The sequence below is a fragment of the Onychomys torridus genome, chromosome 22 (assembly GCF_903995425.1).
Source record: "Onychomys torridus chromosome 22, mOncTor1.1, whole genome shotgun sequence".
In the NCBI taxonomy this organism is placed as follows: domain Eukaryota; kingdom Metazoa; phylum Chordata; class Mammalia; order Rodentia; family Cricetidae; genus Onychomys; species Onychomys torridus.
In genome coordinates this window covers 11,835,349-11,849,301 of record NC_050464.1, presented here as the reverse complement: position 1 = coordinate 11,849,301, position 13,953 = coordinate 11,835,349, and the positions used below count along the sequence as shown (strand labels likewise).

The following is a 13,953-nucleotide window of genomic DNA, read 5'->3' as shown; positions in this document are numbered from 1 at the left end:
CTCCCCAGCCCTGAGTGACTGGGCCCATTCTCCCTGGCCATCTCTCTCCGCAGCGACACAGCCTGGGATCTAACCATCTGTTTCTTCTGCCCCGGGAAGGAAGGGCCAACTCATAGTTCCACCTGCAGGCTGTAACTAAGACACCTTACTGGGTCCTTGGGTTTGTCCAGGTCGCCCAGGTAACTTCACTCTGGGCTATACATGGAATAGAGAGGCCCCCATGCACCCTGCAGTGAGCTCACAGGAGAGGCTGGACCTCTGTCAAGAGATGCTGATGGGTGGTCCTCAGCTAGGCTCCACACACCCCACACCCCTACAGGTCCTCTGAGGGAATCAGCATGCGTTTCTCTATGTTGCGACTCTTCTTACCCCCTCCAGAGCCAGCTGGGCCAGGATGGGTGCTGGGTGATGGGTGCCCACCCTGGCCAGGCCCAGGAGCTTCGTGTGTGGACTGCTGTGTATACTGTTGGTATGCTGGTGAGAAGTTATGAATGGCATCCTGGACGATGTCCTGTGGGCTGATAGTCTCCTTTAAGCCGCTGGATATGCTCTGCATAGGTGCTGGTGGGGCTGGAAGGTAGAACACACGGGCCTGAGTCACAGGTCTTCTGGTCCATGGCACCCCATTTCATCTACTCAGTCCCTCAGCCCTGTCTCTCACAGGCCACCTTGGGCTATCTGGGTTTGGGGATCCTGCATGTCCAGGCCTTGCCATTGGCTAGCAGGTGACCTCGGACCCAAGACCCAGCTTAGTTCCTGCATCTCAGCATTGGTCTATCTCCTGCCCAGGGGAGGCCTTTCACCTTGAGTAGGTGGGAGCCAGGCAGCCACCAGCCATATAGCCAATACAGCACAGTCAACAGAGCAGTCAACCCAGCCCCTCTTGACACCCTCCCCAAGCACCAAGGAGACCTAAGAGAGTGGTTCCCTCTTATCCACATCTTTCAGAGCTCATAATCTCCCTTGCCTGCCTGGCTCACACACCTACAGAGATGTCCTTCTGATCAGTACTGGACATCATGGCTGCACCTTTGCAGGTACCCCCGGTTGCTGGGGCCCAGCTCACCTGGTGAGTTCTTCTTCTCTGAGTACACCTGGCTAGGGAAGGCATAGCGCAGTGCAAGTGAGGCAAACAGCATCTCGATACAGATGAGGAAATTCTGGTAGCCAGCGGCGAGGGTACCAGCCCCCACCCTGGTGCCGTCCACAGCCTGGACCTCGGGGATGACCCCACACCTCTCCAAGATGGCCAGCAGCATCCCTAGAGACAGAGACAACCATCCAGGCCCCATCCTTGGATGGAAGCTGAGATCTGCCAAAGTTCTTACTGAAGCCCAGGGTATGCAGGGAAAAGGGCTAGCCTCATCCCAGGGTTTGTTTGTTTGTTTCTTTCTTTCTTTCTTTCTTTTTTTCTTTTTAAGATTTATTTATTTAGTATGTATACAATGTTCTGCCTGCATGTCTGCAGGCCAGAGGAGGGCACCAGATCTCATTACAGATGGTTGTGAGCCACCATGTGGTTGCTGGGAATTGAACTCAGGACCTCTGGAAGAGCAGTCAGTGCTCTTAACCTCTGAGCCATCTCTCCAGCCCCTCTCTTTTTTTTTTTTTTTTTTTTTTAAGATTTATTTATTTATTATGTACATAGAAGAGGGCGCCAGATCTCATTACAGATGGTTGTAAGCCACCATGTGGGTGCTGGGAATTGAACTCAGGACCCCTGGAAGAGCAGTCGGTGCTCTTAACCTCTGAGCCATCTCTCCAGCCCCCCACGGTTTCTTTACTAATGACCACATTGGTGGAGGGATTATGGTTGAGAAGGGCTGGTTACCTCAAAGTCAAGGTTTCTGTTGCTCTCCCAGACATATCCATCTTGGGCCTGGGGATTCCTGCTCTTATGCTAATGGCTATGGGGACTGAGTTCTCATGGCCTGCTAAGTGCTTAGGGGGGACCTGGGCTCAGGAAGCCAAGGCATAGCCTCCTTCTGCCGACAGATCTCACTGGGTCCCCAGCTCCAGGCTCCGCCAGCTCCAAACTGAGCTTTTGGTAAGGTTAGGGAAGCTGAGGCGCACAGGGCTGGGAGGGAAGTGATATTTGAACCCAGGTTCCAGGGATGCCAGTCCTGGCCCACACCCTCGCCCACTCAGCTCACGTACCCTGCCAGAAGGAGAGGAAGATGATGGCTTTGATGGTGAGAAACTTGAGCACTGGCTCGAAGGGCCTGAGGAGGTCCCTGGTAGCGAAGTAGAAAAGGAACAGAGCGTAGAGAGCCAGGCTAACCGAGGCGTTGTACACGAGGGTCACATACAGGTAGCCGCTGTGGATGCTGGACCGGAGGAGGTGCTGGTTAGAATAGTCCCTGTCCCTCAAACATTCTTTTAGCCTGTCCCCTGGCTGGGCACCACCATCCTAGACAGCGCCACCTAGATCCTCCCTCCAGGGCCTCAGACGGGGCCAAAGGGAGCAGTGGTTGGGGGTCTACAGTTCCCCATCAGAAGCAGGGCATGGTTCAGGTCTCTCCTTGAGTAGTGGCCTGTCCTCCCACAACCTTAGCAATGTCTTTTTTTTTTTTAGGCAGGATCTCATTAAGCCCAAACTCATTATATAGCCAAGGATGACCTCCAGCTTCTTCCTTCCTTCCTTCCTTCCTTCCTTCCTTCCTTCCTTCCTTTTTTTCTTTTGCTGGAGCTGAGGACTGAACCCAGGTCCTTGCACTTGCTAGGCAAGTGCTCGACCACTGAGCTAAATCCCCAACCCCGACCTCCAGCTTTTTAATACTCCTACATCAACCTCCCAAGTGTTGGGATGACATATGTGCACCACCACATCTAGTTTATATGAAGTTGGGGATGGAACCCAGACATCCATGCTAGTTAACACTTTGCCAGCTGAGCGACAGCCCACAGAGGGGGGTGGTGAGGCACCTGCTCAGAGCCCCCTCTTACTTGAAGTCCCCATCATGGTATTTGTCGAAAGCCTGGAGGATGATGGTGATCAAAGCCATGACTGGTTTCACGATGCAGAACTGTAGTGTGGCCTGGGAAGGGGTGGAGGGAGGGAGTCAGGCGGGGGGGGGGGGGGGGACGGGCGGGCGAGGGCATCCAGGTCGGGAGGGCAGGCCCCCTTACCTGTTTGCAGAAACGTAAGAAAGTGATGGAGTAGGACATGCCGCGGAGGCAGCAGGTCCCATAGAAGCAGCTGGACCTGCAGATGAGGAAGAGGTCATTAAGGCCACTAGGAAGGAAGACAGCTGGGGGTTCTTCCGTGTGGCCTGGCTGAGCCCCAGCCAGGGCAGGGCCTGGGGTGGGCTCACCTGATAGGCTTGCCACGGATCTCAGCCATGATGGCGCTCTCTCCCCCCAGATATTGGAAGCACAAGGTCAGGAAACTGTAGATGACAAATGCTGCCGGGGGACAAAGGGGTGACAGTGAGGGTCGGCCGTGGAACCCCTCTGCATGCAGGCACCACCAGGAGAGCCACTCGGCACACCCGGGGAGGGGGGCGTGGCGCCAGCTTACTCGGACTGTGAATCCCAGGCATGGAGGTTGCAAACCGTGCAACCCCTGAAGCAGGTCCCAGATGAGACAGGGCCCCTTGGGGACGGCGGGGGAAGTGTGTGGAGAGGTGTGTGTGTGTGTGTGTGTGTGTGTGTGTGTGTGTGTGTGTGTGTGGCTGAGGGCCCCCGCTGAGCTCCCCCAGGCCCAGCCTGGAATGTCACCTTCGTAGCAGTCTCTCACAGAGTCGAAGTATACATAGTATGGATGGCCCCCGAGGAGGAGGAGGCTGAGCCATGAGTCGAAGGCGTAGATGGGCACAATGAAGAGGAGGCGGATGACGAAGCGCTGCTCTCTCGGGACGGTGTAGGAACGCAAGTGGGAGTAGATCTGTGGCAGAAGAGATTCAGTGGCACCTCTGCCCCCGCTCCTGGCCCTGCTGTCCACTACATGGGTGCCAGCCCGAATGCAAGAGGAACTATAGCCAGACAGAGCTCCAGGCTGCCCTCCCTCTCCCACACCGCCTAACGTTCTACTGAGCACAGTACAGAGAGAGGACGTAATTAGAGGTATGTTGTAGTACATATTTTAGATGAAGAGTCAGCCCTGCTTATGACAGGAGCATCCTGGGCGGGTGCAAGACCAACTTAGCATCCCCGTCTCCAACTAGAAAGTAGGGCTGGGGAGGTGGCTCGGTTGGTAAAACGCTTGCTTTGTAAGCCTAAGTAACTGACTTCAAATCCCCGGAACTTGTAGACAAAAAACTAGGTATAATGATGCACGCCTGGAACCCCAGTTCTGGGGAGGCAGAGACAGGTGGCTGTCTACAACTCACTGGCCAGCCCATACAGCTGAATCAGGGAACTCCAGGTCTCACTGAGAGACTGTCCCTTAAGAACAAGGTAGATGCTGGGCCGTGGTGGTACACACCTTTAATCCCAGCACTTGGGAGGTAGAGCCAGGTAGATCTCTGTGAGTTCGAGGCCAGCCTGGTCTATAGTGTGAGATCCAGGACAAGCACTAAAACTACATGGAGAAACTCTGTCTCAAAAACAAAACAAACAAACAAAAGCAAGGTAGATGGTGCCTGAGGAATGACATTGGAAGCTGACCTCTGTCCTACACACACATATACACACACACCACACAAAGAGGATTGAAGTATGCTTCAGTGGTAGAGCACCTACCTAGTGAAGGGCAGGGAGGGGCATGGCTGAGGTAGAGAGAGTCCTTGCCTAATAAGAACAAGGCTCTGAATTCAATCTCTAGGACATGCCCCCTCTAAATTGAACACATGCTTATTATATATAAATATCTATTAAATTTTTTTTTCTTTTGAGACAGGTGTAGTCTGACTCACTATGCACCCTTGGCTGACCAGGAATTCACTATGTAGACCAGGCTAGCCTTGAAATAATTGGGATTTGCCCTGCCTCTGCTTCCCAAGTGCTAGGATTTAAGGTGTGAGACCCCACTGCCAGTTTTACTCTTTTTTGGGGGGCCGCCACCCAGCTCCCAAATAAATCACACATTGAAGCTTAGTCTTACTTATGAATGCTCAGCCTTAGCTTGGCTTAGTTTCTATCCGGCTTTCTTTATCTTAGATTATCCTGTCTATCTTTTCCTCTGGGTTTTCCCTTTTCTATTCCTGTATACATTTCTTTGTTTCTTATTCCGTGGCTGGCTGTGCAGCTGGGTGGCTGGCCCCTGGAGTCCTCCTCCTTCTCTGGCTGCTAGATTTCTCCTTTGCTTCCAGATTTCTCCTTCTATTTATTCTCTCTGCCTGCCAGCCCCGCCTATTATCCTTTCTCCTGCCTTGCTATTGGCCAGTTCTTTATTAGACCATCAGGTGTTTTAGACAGGCACAGTAACACAGCTTCACAGAGCTAAACAAATGCAACATAAACAAAAGTAACACACCTTAAAATAGTATTCTACTATATTTCCCCCTTTTTGTCTAAATAAAAATGAAAGGGTTTTAACCTAAACACAGTAAGACTATATACAATAACAATTATCAAGTAAAGATTATATTCACAATATTCTGTTCATTTGTAGTTAGCATATTCAGAGAAAATAATGCATTATCTATCCTATCTTAGTGGATCCAAAATTTTACACCTACTTTACTTTCTATCATAACTAAGGAAAGATGAAACTATAACTATCTAGTCTTCAATTCCATCAAAGGCCCGGAAGGATGTAATATTATCTAACAACAGAGACATTTGGCTGTCTGGACAATTACCCAAAGTTCCTCTGCAATGTTGGGGCATCCATCTTCGGCCTACAGGCCTAGAGTATCTGGCAGACTTTTCTATGAAGCAGAAATTTTGGACTGTCCTGCCTTGTTTGGGCAAAGTTCATCAGTCACGTTCCTCTGTGTCTTGCAGACTCTTCGGTAAAGCAGGAATTTTGAAGGACTGCCCTGCCTTGTTTCGGCAAAGTTCAACAGTCTTTTTCCTCTGTGTCCTGCATATCCAGTCTGCACAGCACATTGTCAGCAGTCAAAGACAAGAACCATCTCTTTGCCCAGTGACCAACCTTGCCACAATGAAAGCAAACTCCATAAGGAGTTTCTTCAATGCCCATCATCTTCTCTGAAGTAAATTGGTGCTGCCAGGAGCAGATGTGTCTCATTGTCATGAAAAACTTTAAGTTAACAAAACATTTTAAATGCCATATTCTATAGGTGTTTGAAGTATTTGAAGATCATCTATTTAAAATATAAATATGTTTTAACCTAGAAAACATACCTAACATATCTACAAATTTGTATAAATGAATAACTACTGACCTATGTTTCCTGATTATTCTATATGGTTTTTAGTAATAGCTTTCAAAAACTAGAACTTTAACTAGAACTTTATCTTACAGTCCAAATGAAATGCATAGATACAATACCTCAAACAAAAATAGAAACATACATATAATATGTTGTAACAAAAATAACCTTAAATTTGTACCAATATACAAAAATGCTTTAAACATATATACAGTGTAATAAAAATAACTTTAAATTTGCATTAATGTTCTATATTCCCCTAAATTATAACAAACATCCATAACTCAGCAAATAACCAAAAGTCACCCATACCCCGCCCAACTCTTGGGAATGTGGGCATGGTTTTCTCTATATTTCTTCCTGCTGTCTGTGGAGGAAGTATCTTTAGGGTCCCAGAGAGAAAATTTTAAGATAATGACCAAGTCCTGGAAGACCAGCAGTAACCTTTGCTGATAGATATCACCTGTCAAGTCTCAGGAGGTCTCCCCTGATCAAACCTGATCCATATTAACCCTGAAGGAAACTACAGCCTCCTGTGGGAACAAAACTCCAAAGCATTATTTTTTTTTTAATTTCCATTTGACAAATACATTTTTTGACTTATTTTTTAAAGTTAAGGCATTTCTAAAATATCTAGACTGGTTCGACTTAGCAGTCCAGTTCACAATCCCATGTGTCCTAGCAGCTGTCCTTTGCTTCTCAACAGTCAGAAAATTCAAAATTAACAGGATCCAAACTACCTGTGTATTTCCCATCTTCCGTGGCTTTTTTTTTTTTTACTCTCTCTTTAAAGACTTTATTTTATAAACTATTCATTTTTTTCTATGACTATACTGCTCTTTTCCTTTTCTTTCTTTCTTTTTTTTTTTGGTTTTTCTGTAGCCCAGGTTGGTCTTGAACTCAGAGATCTGCCCGCCTCTGCCTCCCCTGGGAATAAAGAAAGGCATGTGCCGCCACCACCCAGTATCTCTTTTCCTTTTCTTTCTTTTTTTAAAATTATTATTATTATATTTGTGTTTTAATTTTACACATCAGCCATGGGTTTCCCTGTCCTCTCCCCTCCTGCCCCCACCCCCATCTTTCCCCCAGCCCTCCCCTCCATTCCCATCTCCTCCAGGGCCAAGACTCCCCTGGGGATTCATTTAAACCTGGTGGATTCAGTACAGGCAGGTCCAGTCCCCTCCTTCCAGACTGAGCAAAGTGTCCCTGTGTAAGCCCAAGGTTCCAAACAGCCAGTTCATGCACTAAGGATAGGTCCAGGTCCCACAGCCTGGGTGCCTCCCAAGCAGTTCAAGCTATTCCATTGTCTCACTTATCCAGAGTGCCCTCTTTTCCTTTTCTTAAGCCTACACACAATGCTAAATGCACTATAACTGCTTAGGGGCTTTTCCATCTGGACCTCTTTTACTTTTATTGAGTTACCTCCAGCCTTCTTTGACTGCATGAGCAAATTTTTTTTTAAGATTCATTATATATATACAGCATTCTGTCTGCATGTATATCTGCAGGCCAGAAGAGGGCGCCAGATCTCATTACAGATGGTTGTGAGCCACCATGTGGTTGCTGGGATCAAACTCAGGACATCTGGAAGAGCTGCCAGTGCTCTTAACCTCTGAGCCATCTCTCCAGCCCCCCCCCCCCACACTCGGCTCTCAGCTAGCTCCGCCCGCTTCTTGGGTTGGGAAAGCTGAGCCTAAAGCTCACAGCCTGGTCAGAGGTTTGTGACTAAAACTGCATTCAACCTTCCTAGCTGTGGAAGCCAGTGCCTGTGTTACCACGTGCGGTTTTCACTTAGCGCTGCCCACCGAACTGCAGCGCCTCTTAAAGGAGCCGTAACTTTTTTCCCCAACTTTCTCAGGCCCTATGGAAATACGAGCCCCAGGTAGGACACGAAATTGTTGTTTGTTTTTCAATTTTTTTTTTGAGGGGGGGACCCACCACCCAGCTCCCAAATAAATCACATATGGAGGCTTATTCTTACTTATGAATGCTCAGCCTTAGCTTGGCTTAGTTTCTAGCCAGCTTTCCTTATCTTAGATTATCCTGTCTACCTTTTGCCTCTGGGCTTTTATCTTTCTATTCCTGTATACATTTATTTCTTAGTTCTTTCTATTCCTCTATACCTTTCTTTGTTTCTTAGTCTGTGGCTGGCTGTGACTGGCCCCTGGAGTCCTCTTCTTCCTCTGCTAGATTTCTCCTTTGCTTCCAGATTTCTCCTTCTATATATTCTCTCTGCCTGCCAGCCCCGCCCACCCTTTCTCCCGCCTTGCTATTGGCCAGCTCTTTATTAGACCATCAGGTATTTTACACAGGCACAGTAACACAGTTTCACAGAGTTAAACAAATGCAACATAAACAAAAGTAACATACCTTAAAATAATATTCCAGCCAGGGTGTTATTGAATTTAGCCCAAAGCCTCGCACAGGCTAAGCAAGTGGTTTCCCATTGAACCATATCTTCAGCTCTTTAAAACGGTATCAGTGGGCAGAGAGTGTGGCTTAGTGAGGAAGCACTTGTCTAGCATGTCTGAAGCCCCAGGTTCAATCTCCAGTACCACAAAGGAAGAAGGTATTTGCAATTAACAAATGGCAAAGGCTGCATTGAGTACATGCCATATGTGTGGGTGCCTGTGGAGGCCAGAAGAGGGCGTCAGATCTCCTGAAGCTGGGGTTAGAGACAATTGAGAGCCACCCAAATTGGGTGCAGGGTCCTCTGCAAGAGCACCAAGTGCTCTTAACTGCTGAGCCCTTTCTCCAGCCCCTCCTTAGGGAATTTGCAGGCATATGCTCTACCACTGAGTCCTCTCATATTATGGGATGAGATCTCTCACTGAACCTGGAACTCATTGATTAGGGTAAACTTACAGCTGGCTAGTAAGGGGATCTGATTGGTCACCCCTCCTTAGGGTTATAGATGTGTCCCGCTGTGCATTTTTTGTGGGTCCTAGAGATGGAGCTCTGGTGCCCATGCTTGCACAGCAGGTGCATTTGACTAGCTCGGCCATCTCTTGTTTTGATAGACACATAAAAAGCTGAGACCATGGGACTGGAGAGATGGCTCAGAGGGTAAGAGCACTGGCTGCTCTTTCAGAGGTCCTGAGTTCAATTCTTAGCCACTACATGGTGGCTCACAACCATCTGTAATGAGATCTGGTGCCCTCTTCTGACCTGCAGGGATATATGCAGGCAGGACACTGTATATATGATAAATAAATAAATCTTTTTTTCTTTTTCTTTCTTTCTTTTTTTTTGTTTTTTGTTTTTTGAGACAGGGTTTCTCTGTAGCTTTTGGAGGCTGTCCTGGAACTCGCTTTGTAGACCAGGCTGGCCTCAAACTCACAGAGATCCACCTGCCTCTGCCTCCCGAGTGCTGTGATTACAGGCGTGCATCACCACCGCCTGGCAAATAAATAAATCTTAAAAAAAAAGCCAGGCGGTGGTGGCACACGCCTTTAATCCCAGCACTCGGGAGGCAGAGCCAGGCAGATCTCTGTGAGTTCAAGGCCAGCCTGGGCTACCAAGTGAGTTCCAAGAAAGGCGCAAAGCTACACAGAGAAACCCTGTCTCTTGAAAAACAAAAAACAAAAAACAAAAAAAAAGTCTGAGACCAGCCAACCTCATACCTTACTTGCTTCTATGAAGTGGTGTAAAATCTTTAAAAAAAAAAAAAAAAAATCACTATTGTTGCTTTTGAGACAGTCTCGCTATGTAGCCCAAGTTGACCTTGATCCTTCTACCTCAGCGCCCCTAGTGGTGAGGTGACAAACTTGTCCATCATACCCAGCCTAAAATTCATTCCTTAGGCATTTTCAAGCCTGTAATGTATTGTGTTACCCTGTGGGGTCATCTTGAAGAACATTCCAGAAGTCAGGACACTCATTCACTCAAGGCATTCCTGGGTCCTGCTAAGTTTCAGAACTCAGTAAGGAGACCTCAATGTCCCCTGTAGCACAGGTAGGCTCTCAGCTTGGGGACCGTGAAGGCCTCTTGCTCTTTGACCCCTTCTAAGAATCTGTCCCTATCCAGAAACAAAGGGGAAAGAAACTGTGTGCAAAGAGGCCCATCACAGTGAGATACAGGGACAAATGCTGGAGCTACGCTCACCGTGAGAGGCCAGGCTCACACCATGCAGCCTGTGTGCAAAGGAATACTATACAGTCAGAAAAAAATGATGCTCCGCTGCACAGCTCTATGGGAAGTCCTCTGATAGGATGAGGCACCTGAGAGCAGAATAGGAAACCAAGCAGGGTTTCAAATATCAACCATGTCTAACAAAGATGGAAGGAAAGGGCTGGGGATGTGGTTCTGTTGGTAGAGTGCCTGCCTAGCATGAAGGAAGCCCTGGGCTTCATCCTCGATCCATATAAACAGGGAGGTGTGATGCACACCTGTCATCTCAGTACTTGGGAAATGGAAGCAGGAAGATCTGGAGTTCAAGGTTATCCTCTGCTACATAGAGAGTTTGAGGCCATCCTGGGCTACAAGACGCTGTCACAAACAAAACAAAACAAAACAAAAAAACAAACAAACAAAAAAAAACAAAAACAGAGACCGGCTGGAGAGATGGCTCAGAGGTTAAGAGCACCTACTGCTCTTCCAGAGGTCCTGAGTTCAAGTCCCAGCAACCACATGGTGGCTCACAACCATCTGTAATGAGATCTGGTGCCCTACATAATAAATAATAAATAAATCTTTAAAAAAAAACAAAACAAAAAAACAGAAAAAACAAAAACAAAAACCAAAGACCCATCCAGGAAGGTGACTATACTGTTCATCTTCAAGTTTTCTGAATTTTCTGTATTTTTCTACAGAAACAGAACAGGAACATACCCCACCCCCACCCAGTTGTAGGAATAGAACCCAGGACCTCCTGAGTGCTCAGCCAGCATTCTACTACTGAGCAATTCTATTGCCTTTTGTTTTATTGTTTGGGGAGGGGGGGTATCTCACTAGCTTGTTCAGGCTGGTCTTGAACACACTGTGGACCCCAGGGAGGCCTTCACTTATGACCCTCTTGAATCAGCCTGTGCCTTAAGCCCCTCTGTACAAAGTCTTTTTACTTTTATTTTACTTTATTTTTTGGTTTTTCGAGACAGGGTTTCTCTGTGTAACAGCCCTAGCTGTCCTGGAACTAGCTCTGTAGACTGGGCTGCCTGCCTCCTCCCCATTCCAGGCCACCATGGGGAGGGCTCTTTTGGAGAGATGCCCTGTGTGGCATGGAGGTCATGTTGTTAGAGGGAGCTGTGTGTGTGCAGGGGCCGCGTGGGGTGCGAAGGCTGTTGGCGTCAGAGAACCAGCTCCTTATCAGTCCTTTCCTCCCTCCCCAGCCTCTGAGAGAGGACATACTGTGACCAGCCAGCAGGAGACCTTTCCCAGGCTAGCACTGCCTGGCTGGTGACCTTGGCAAGCAAGGTGCTGCCCTCTCTTGCCTCAGTTTCTCCCTTTGTAAACGGAGATGTTGATTCCCTCTGTCTAGCCCCTCCCTCTCCCAGAGGTCACTCCGCTGACCCTAGCATGTGGCGGACACCTGCCTGGCCTGCCCTCAGGCACGGGTCTGTCTCCCTGTATCCTGGTTACTGAGGCACACCTGGCCAGCAAGCAGGTGGCTGTCACAGGCAGAAGTGTTTGCTCTTACTTCCTGCCCCTGGCTCACCTACCGGCCCAGGCCCTCCCCTGGTGCTAAATGGGTGTTCCAGAGGGCCTGGGGCTTTCAGCTCCCTGTACCAGGCTCCAATTCCTCAGCTTTCTGGTTCCATCTCCCCAATTACCCCCATATTCCAGTCACCCATCTTCCTTCCCCAGTTTTCCATTCTGCCTGACCCCACCCCCCAGCTCCTTCCTCCAGACACTCTCTTAGCTCCCTACCTCTCAGCTCACTGCTCCCAGCACCTCTCAGTCTCCATTCCCCTCCCTCCTTCCTCTGTCTTCCTGCCCCTCCTCCCTGAATTCCCTGGGTCTGGCTTGAGGTTCTCTGTAAAGCAAAGTCCAAGCCCTGGAGAGAAAAGGCCCTTTCTCTCCCAGCTGTGTGAGCCTGGGGATGCCCCCAGTCATGTCTGAGTGTTCTTGTCTGTGACCTGGGATCAATCACTGACCTCGGGGAGCAGAGAGAGAGGCCCCAGACAAGAGTAGGGGTGCCCACCCAGCAAACTGCCCTCTGTCTGGCAGAGACCTCTCACCTTAGGTTTTGCCCCTGCATGTAAGCCCTGGAGAAGGGCCCTAGATGGATACCACACCTAGGTGTCCAGTACTGGGGGCTGTCTCTGGAGGTCCCATGATCCCAGCATCTGTCCATGGGGGCCATCTGAGCTGTGCCAGGTCCCGTAGAGATGGTGAGGCCCAGCAGGGTTTTTGGGGTGCTTACTTACCTGGTGGCAGGTTAGCAGCAGAGCAGTCCATACAAATACGCCTGAAACGCCTCGGGCCAATGCGCTGGTGAGGAAGAGCTGGGGGGGTCCCTGCGAGCCATTGTCGACGCGCTCCATCTGCGGCCCGGCTGCCACTGTGGGCATTGCCGGAGGGGGGCTGGGCGGAAGCCAGGTTGTTGACACCAGGGGAGCTCCGGCTGTTTTCAGAAACCCTGATGCATTCCTCATCTGCAGAAGCCAGCAGAGGAGTAAGGACCAAGGGCAGGCTCTCGTGGGAGCGTGAGGGGCAGGAGATGGGCAAGGCCATGTGGGTGTCACCCGGGGCCAGCTCTGGCCACGGCAGTTTCTGCCTGCCTGGCCATGATCCCTAGCACCCCACCCATCGTCCACAGGCACGGAACCTGTTCCCTTTGTGGGAGTCTACCCTGACTTTCTCACCCCCTGCTCTGACTCTGGGCAGCTGTGGGCTAACACTTGAAGGACAGGGACCTGGCTGCGTTCCCGCCTGGGGCTCAGATCCTAGATGATGGATGCCCTGGGAAGTCCCTCAGGTTCCTTTGTGCCCCGGGATCTCCAATAGCTATTTCCTAGGGGTCTAACCAGGTGGCGATGGCACCGAGGCAGGAGGACAGCGAATCTGTAAATAGAATGCCAGCCTGGGCTACCTAGTTAATCTGTTTCAAAAAAGAGAGAAATTAAGAAAGAAAGAAAGAAAAGAAAGAAAGAAAGAAAGAAAGAAAGAAATTAAGAAAAGAAAGAAGAAAGAAAAGAAAGAAAGAAAGAAAGAAAGAAAGAAAGAAAGAAAGGAAGAAAGAAAGGAATATCTCCAAATAAACTCAAACCCCGAAACTTGTTTCTAACCATGGTCTGGGAAGGAGGGATCCACCTGCTTGGGACGTTTGGGAGGGAAGGCCAGTAATTATACCTCCCAGCAGGAGAAGGTGCTCCACCCCCAACCCCGGTGCCAGTCCCCCCCCCCCCCCCCCCAACCCCTGCCTGCCTTTGGCTCTGACCGAATACTCTTTAGTGTTTCCATAAGCTGCAGCAGCAACCACCAGAGCATGTGCCTGCCTCCCCGGGTGGCAGCGACATTGGGCCTCCTTCCTACCCTCCGCTGTCTGTCACGGGGGCAGGAGCCTACCTCTGTGAGCAGGAAGCTCTTTGGCCCAGGCCTGGGAGGCCTAGCCTCCTCTGGGGAAGCCTGGCTGGTCATTCACGCGGCCACATGGCCCCCACTGGAGGCCAGACTTCGGGTTGGGGCAAAGCTGGTCTCTGGAGGGTTGCGCTAGGCCAGGAAAGGTACACAG

General features: G+C 49.5%; 1 protein-coding gene across 1 annotated transcript; it reads right to left on the bottom strand.

Moving 5' to 3' along the window:
* Window positions 1–313: 313 nt before the first annotated feature.
* Window positions 314–13,859, bottom strand: Tmem184a (transmembrane protein 184A). Its single transcript, XM_036172643.1, has 9 exons — window positions 13,788–13,859; window positions 12,647–12,874; window positions 3,721–3,886; window positions 3,315–3,405; window positions 3,130–3,205; window positions 2,947–3,038; window positions 2,158–2,327; window positions 1,067–1,261; window positions 314–570 (listed from the first exon to the last, which is right to left on the bottom strand). The coding sequence occupies exons 1-9, from the start codon at window positions 13,857–13,859 to the stop codon at window positions 314–316; spliced, it is 1,347 nt and encodes a 448-aa protein (XP_036028536.1).
* Window positions 13,860–13,953: the final 94 nt, after the last annotated feature.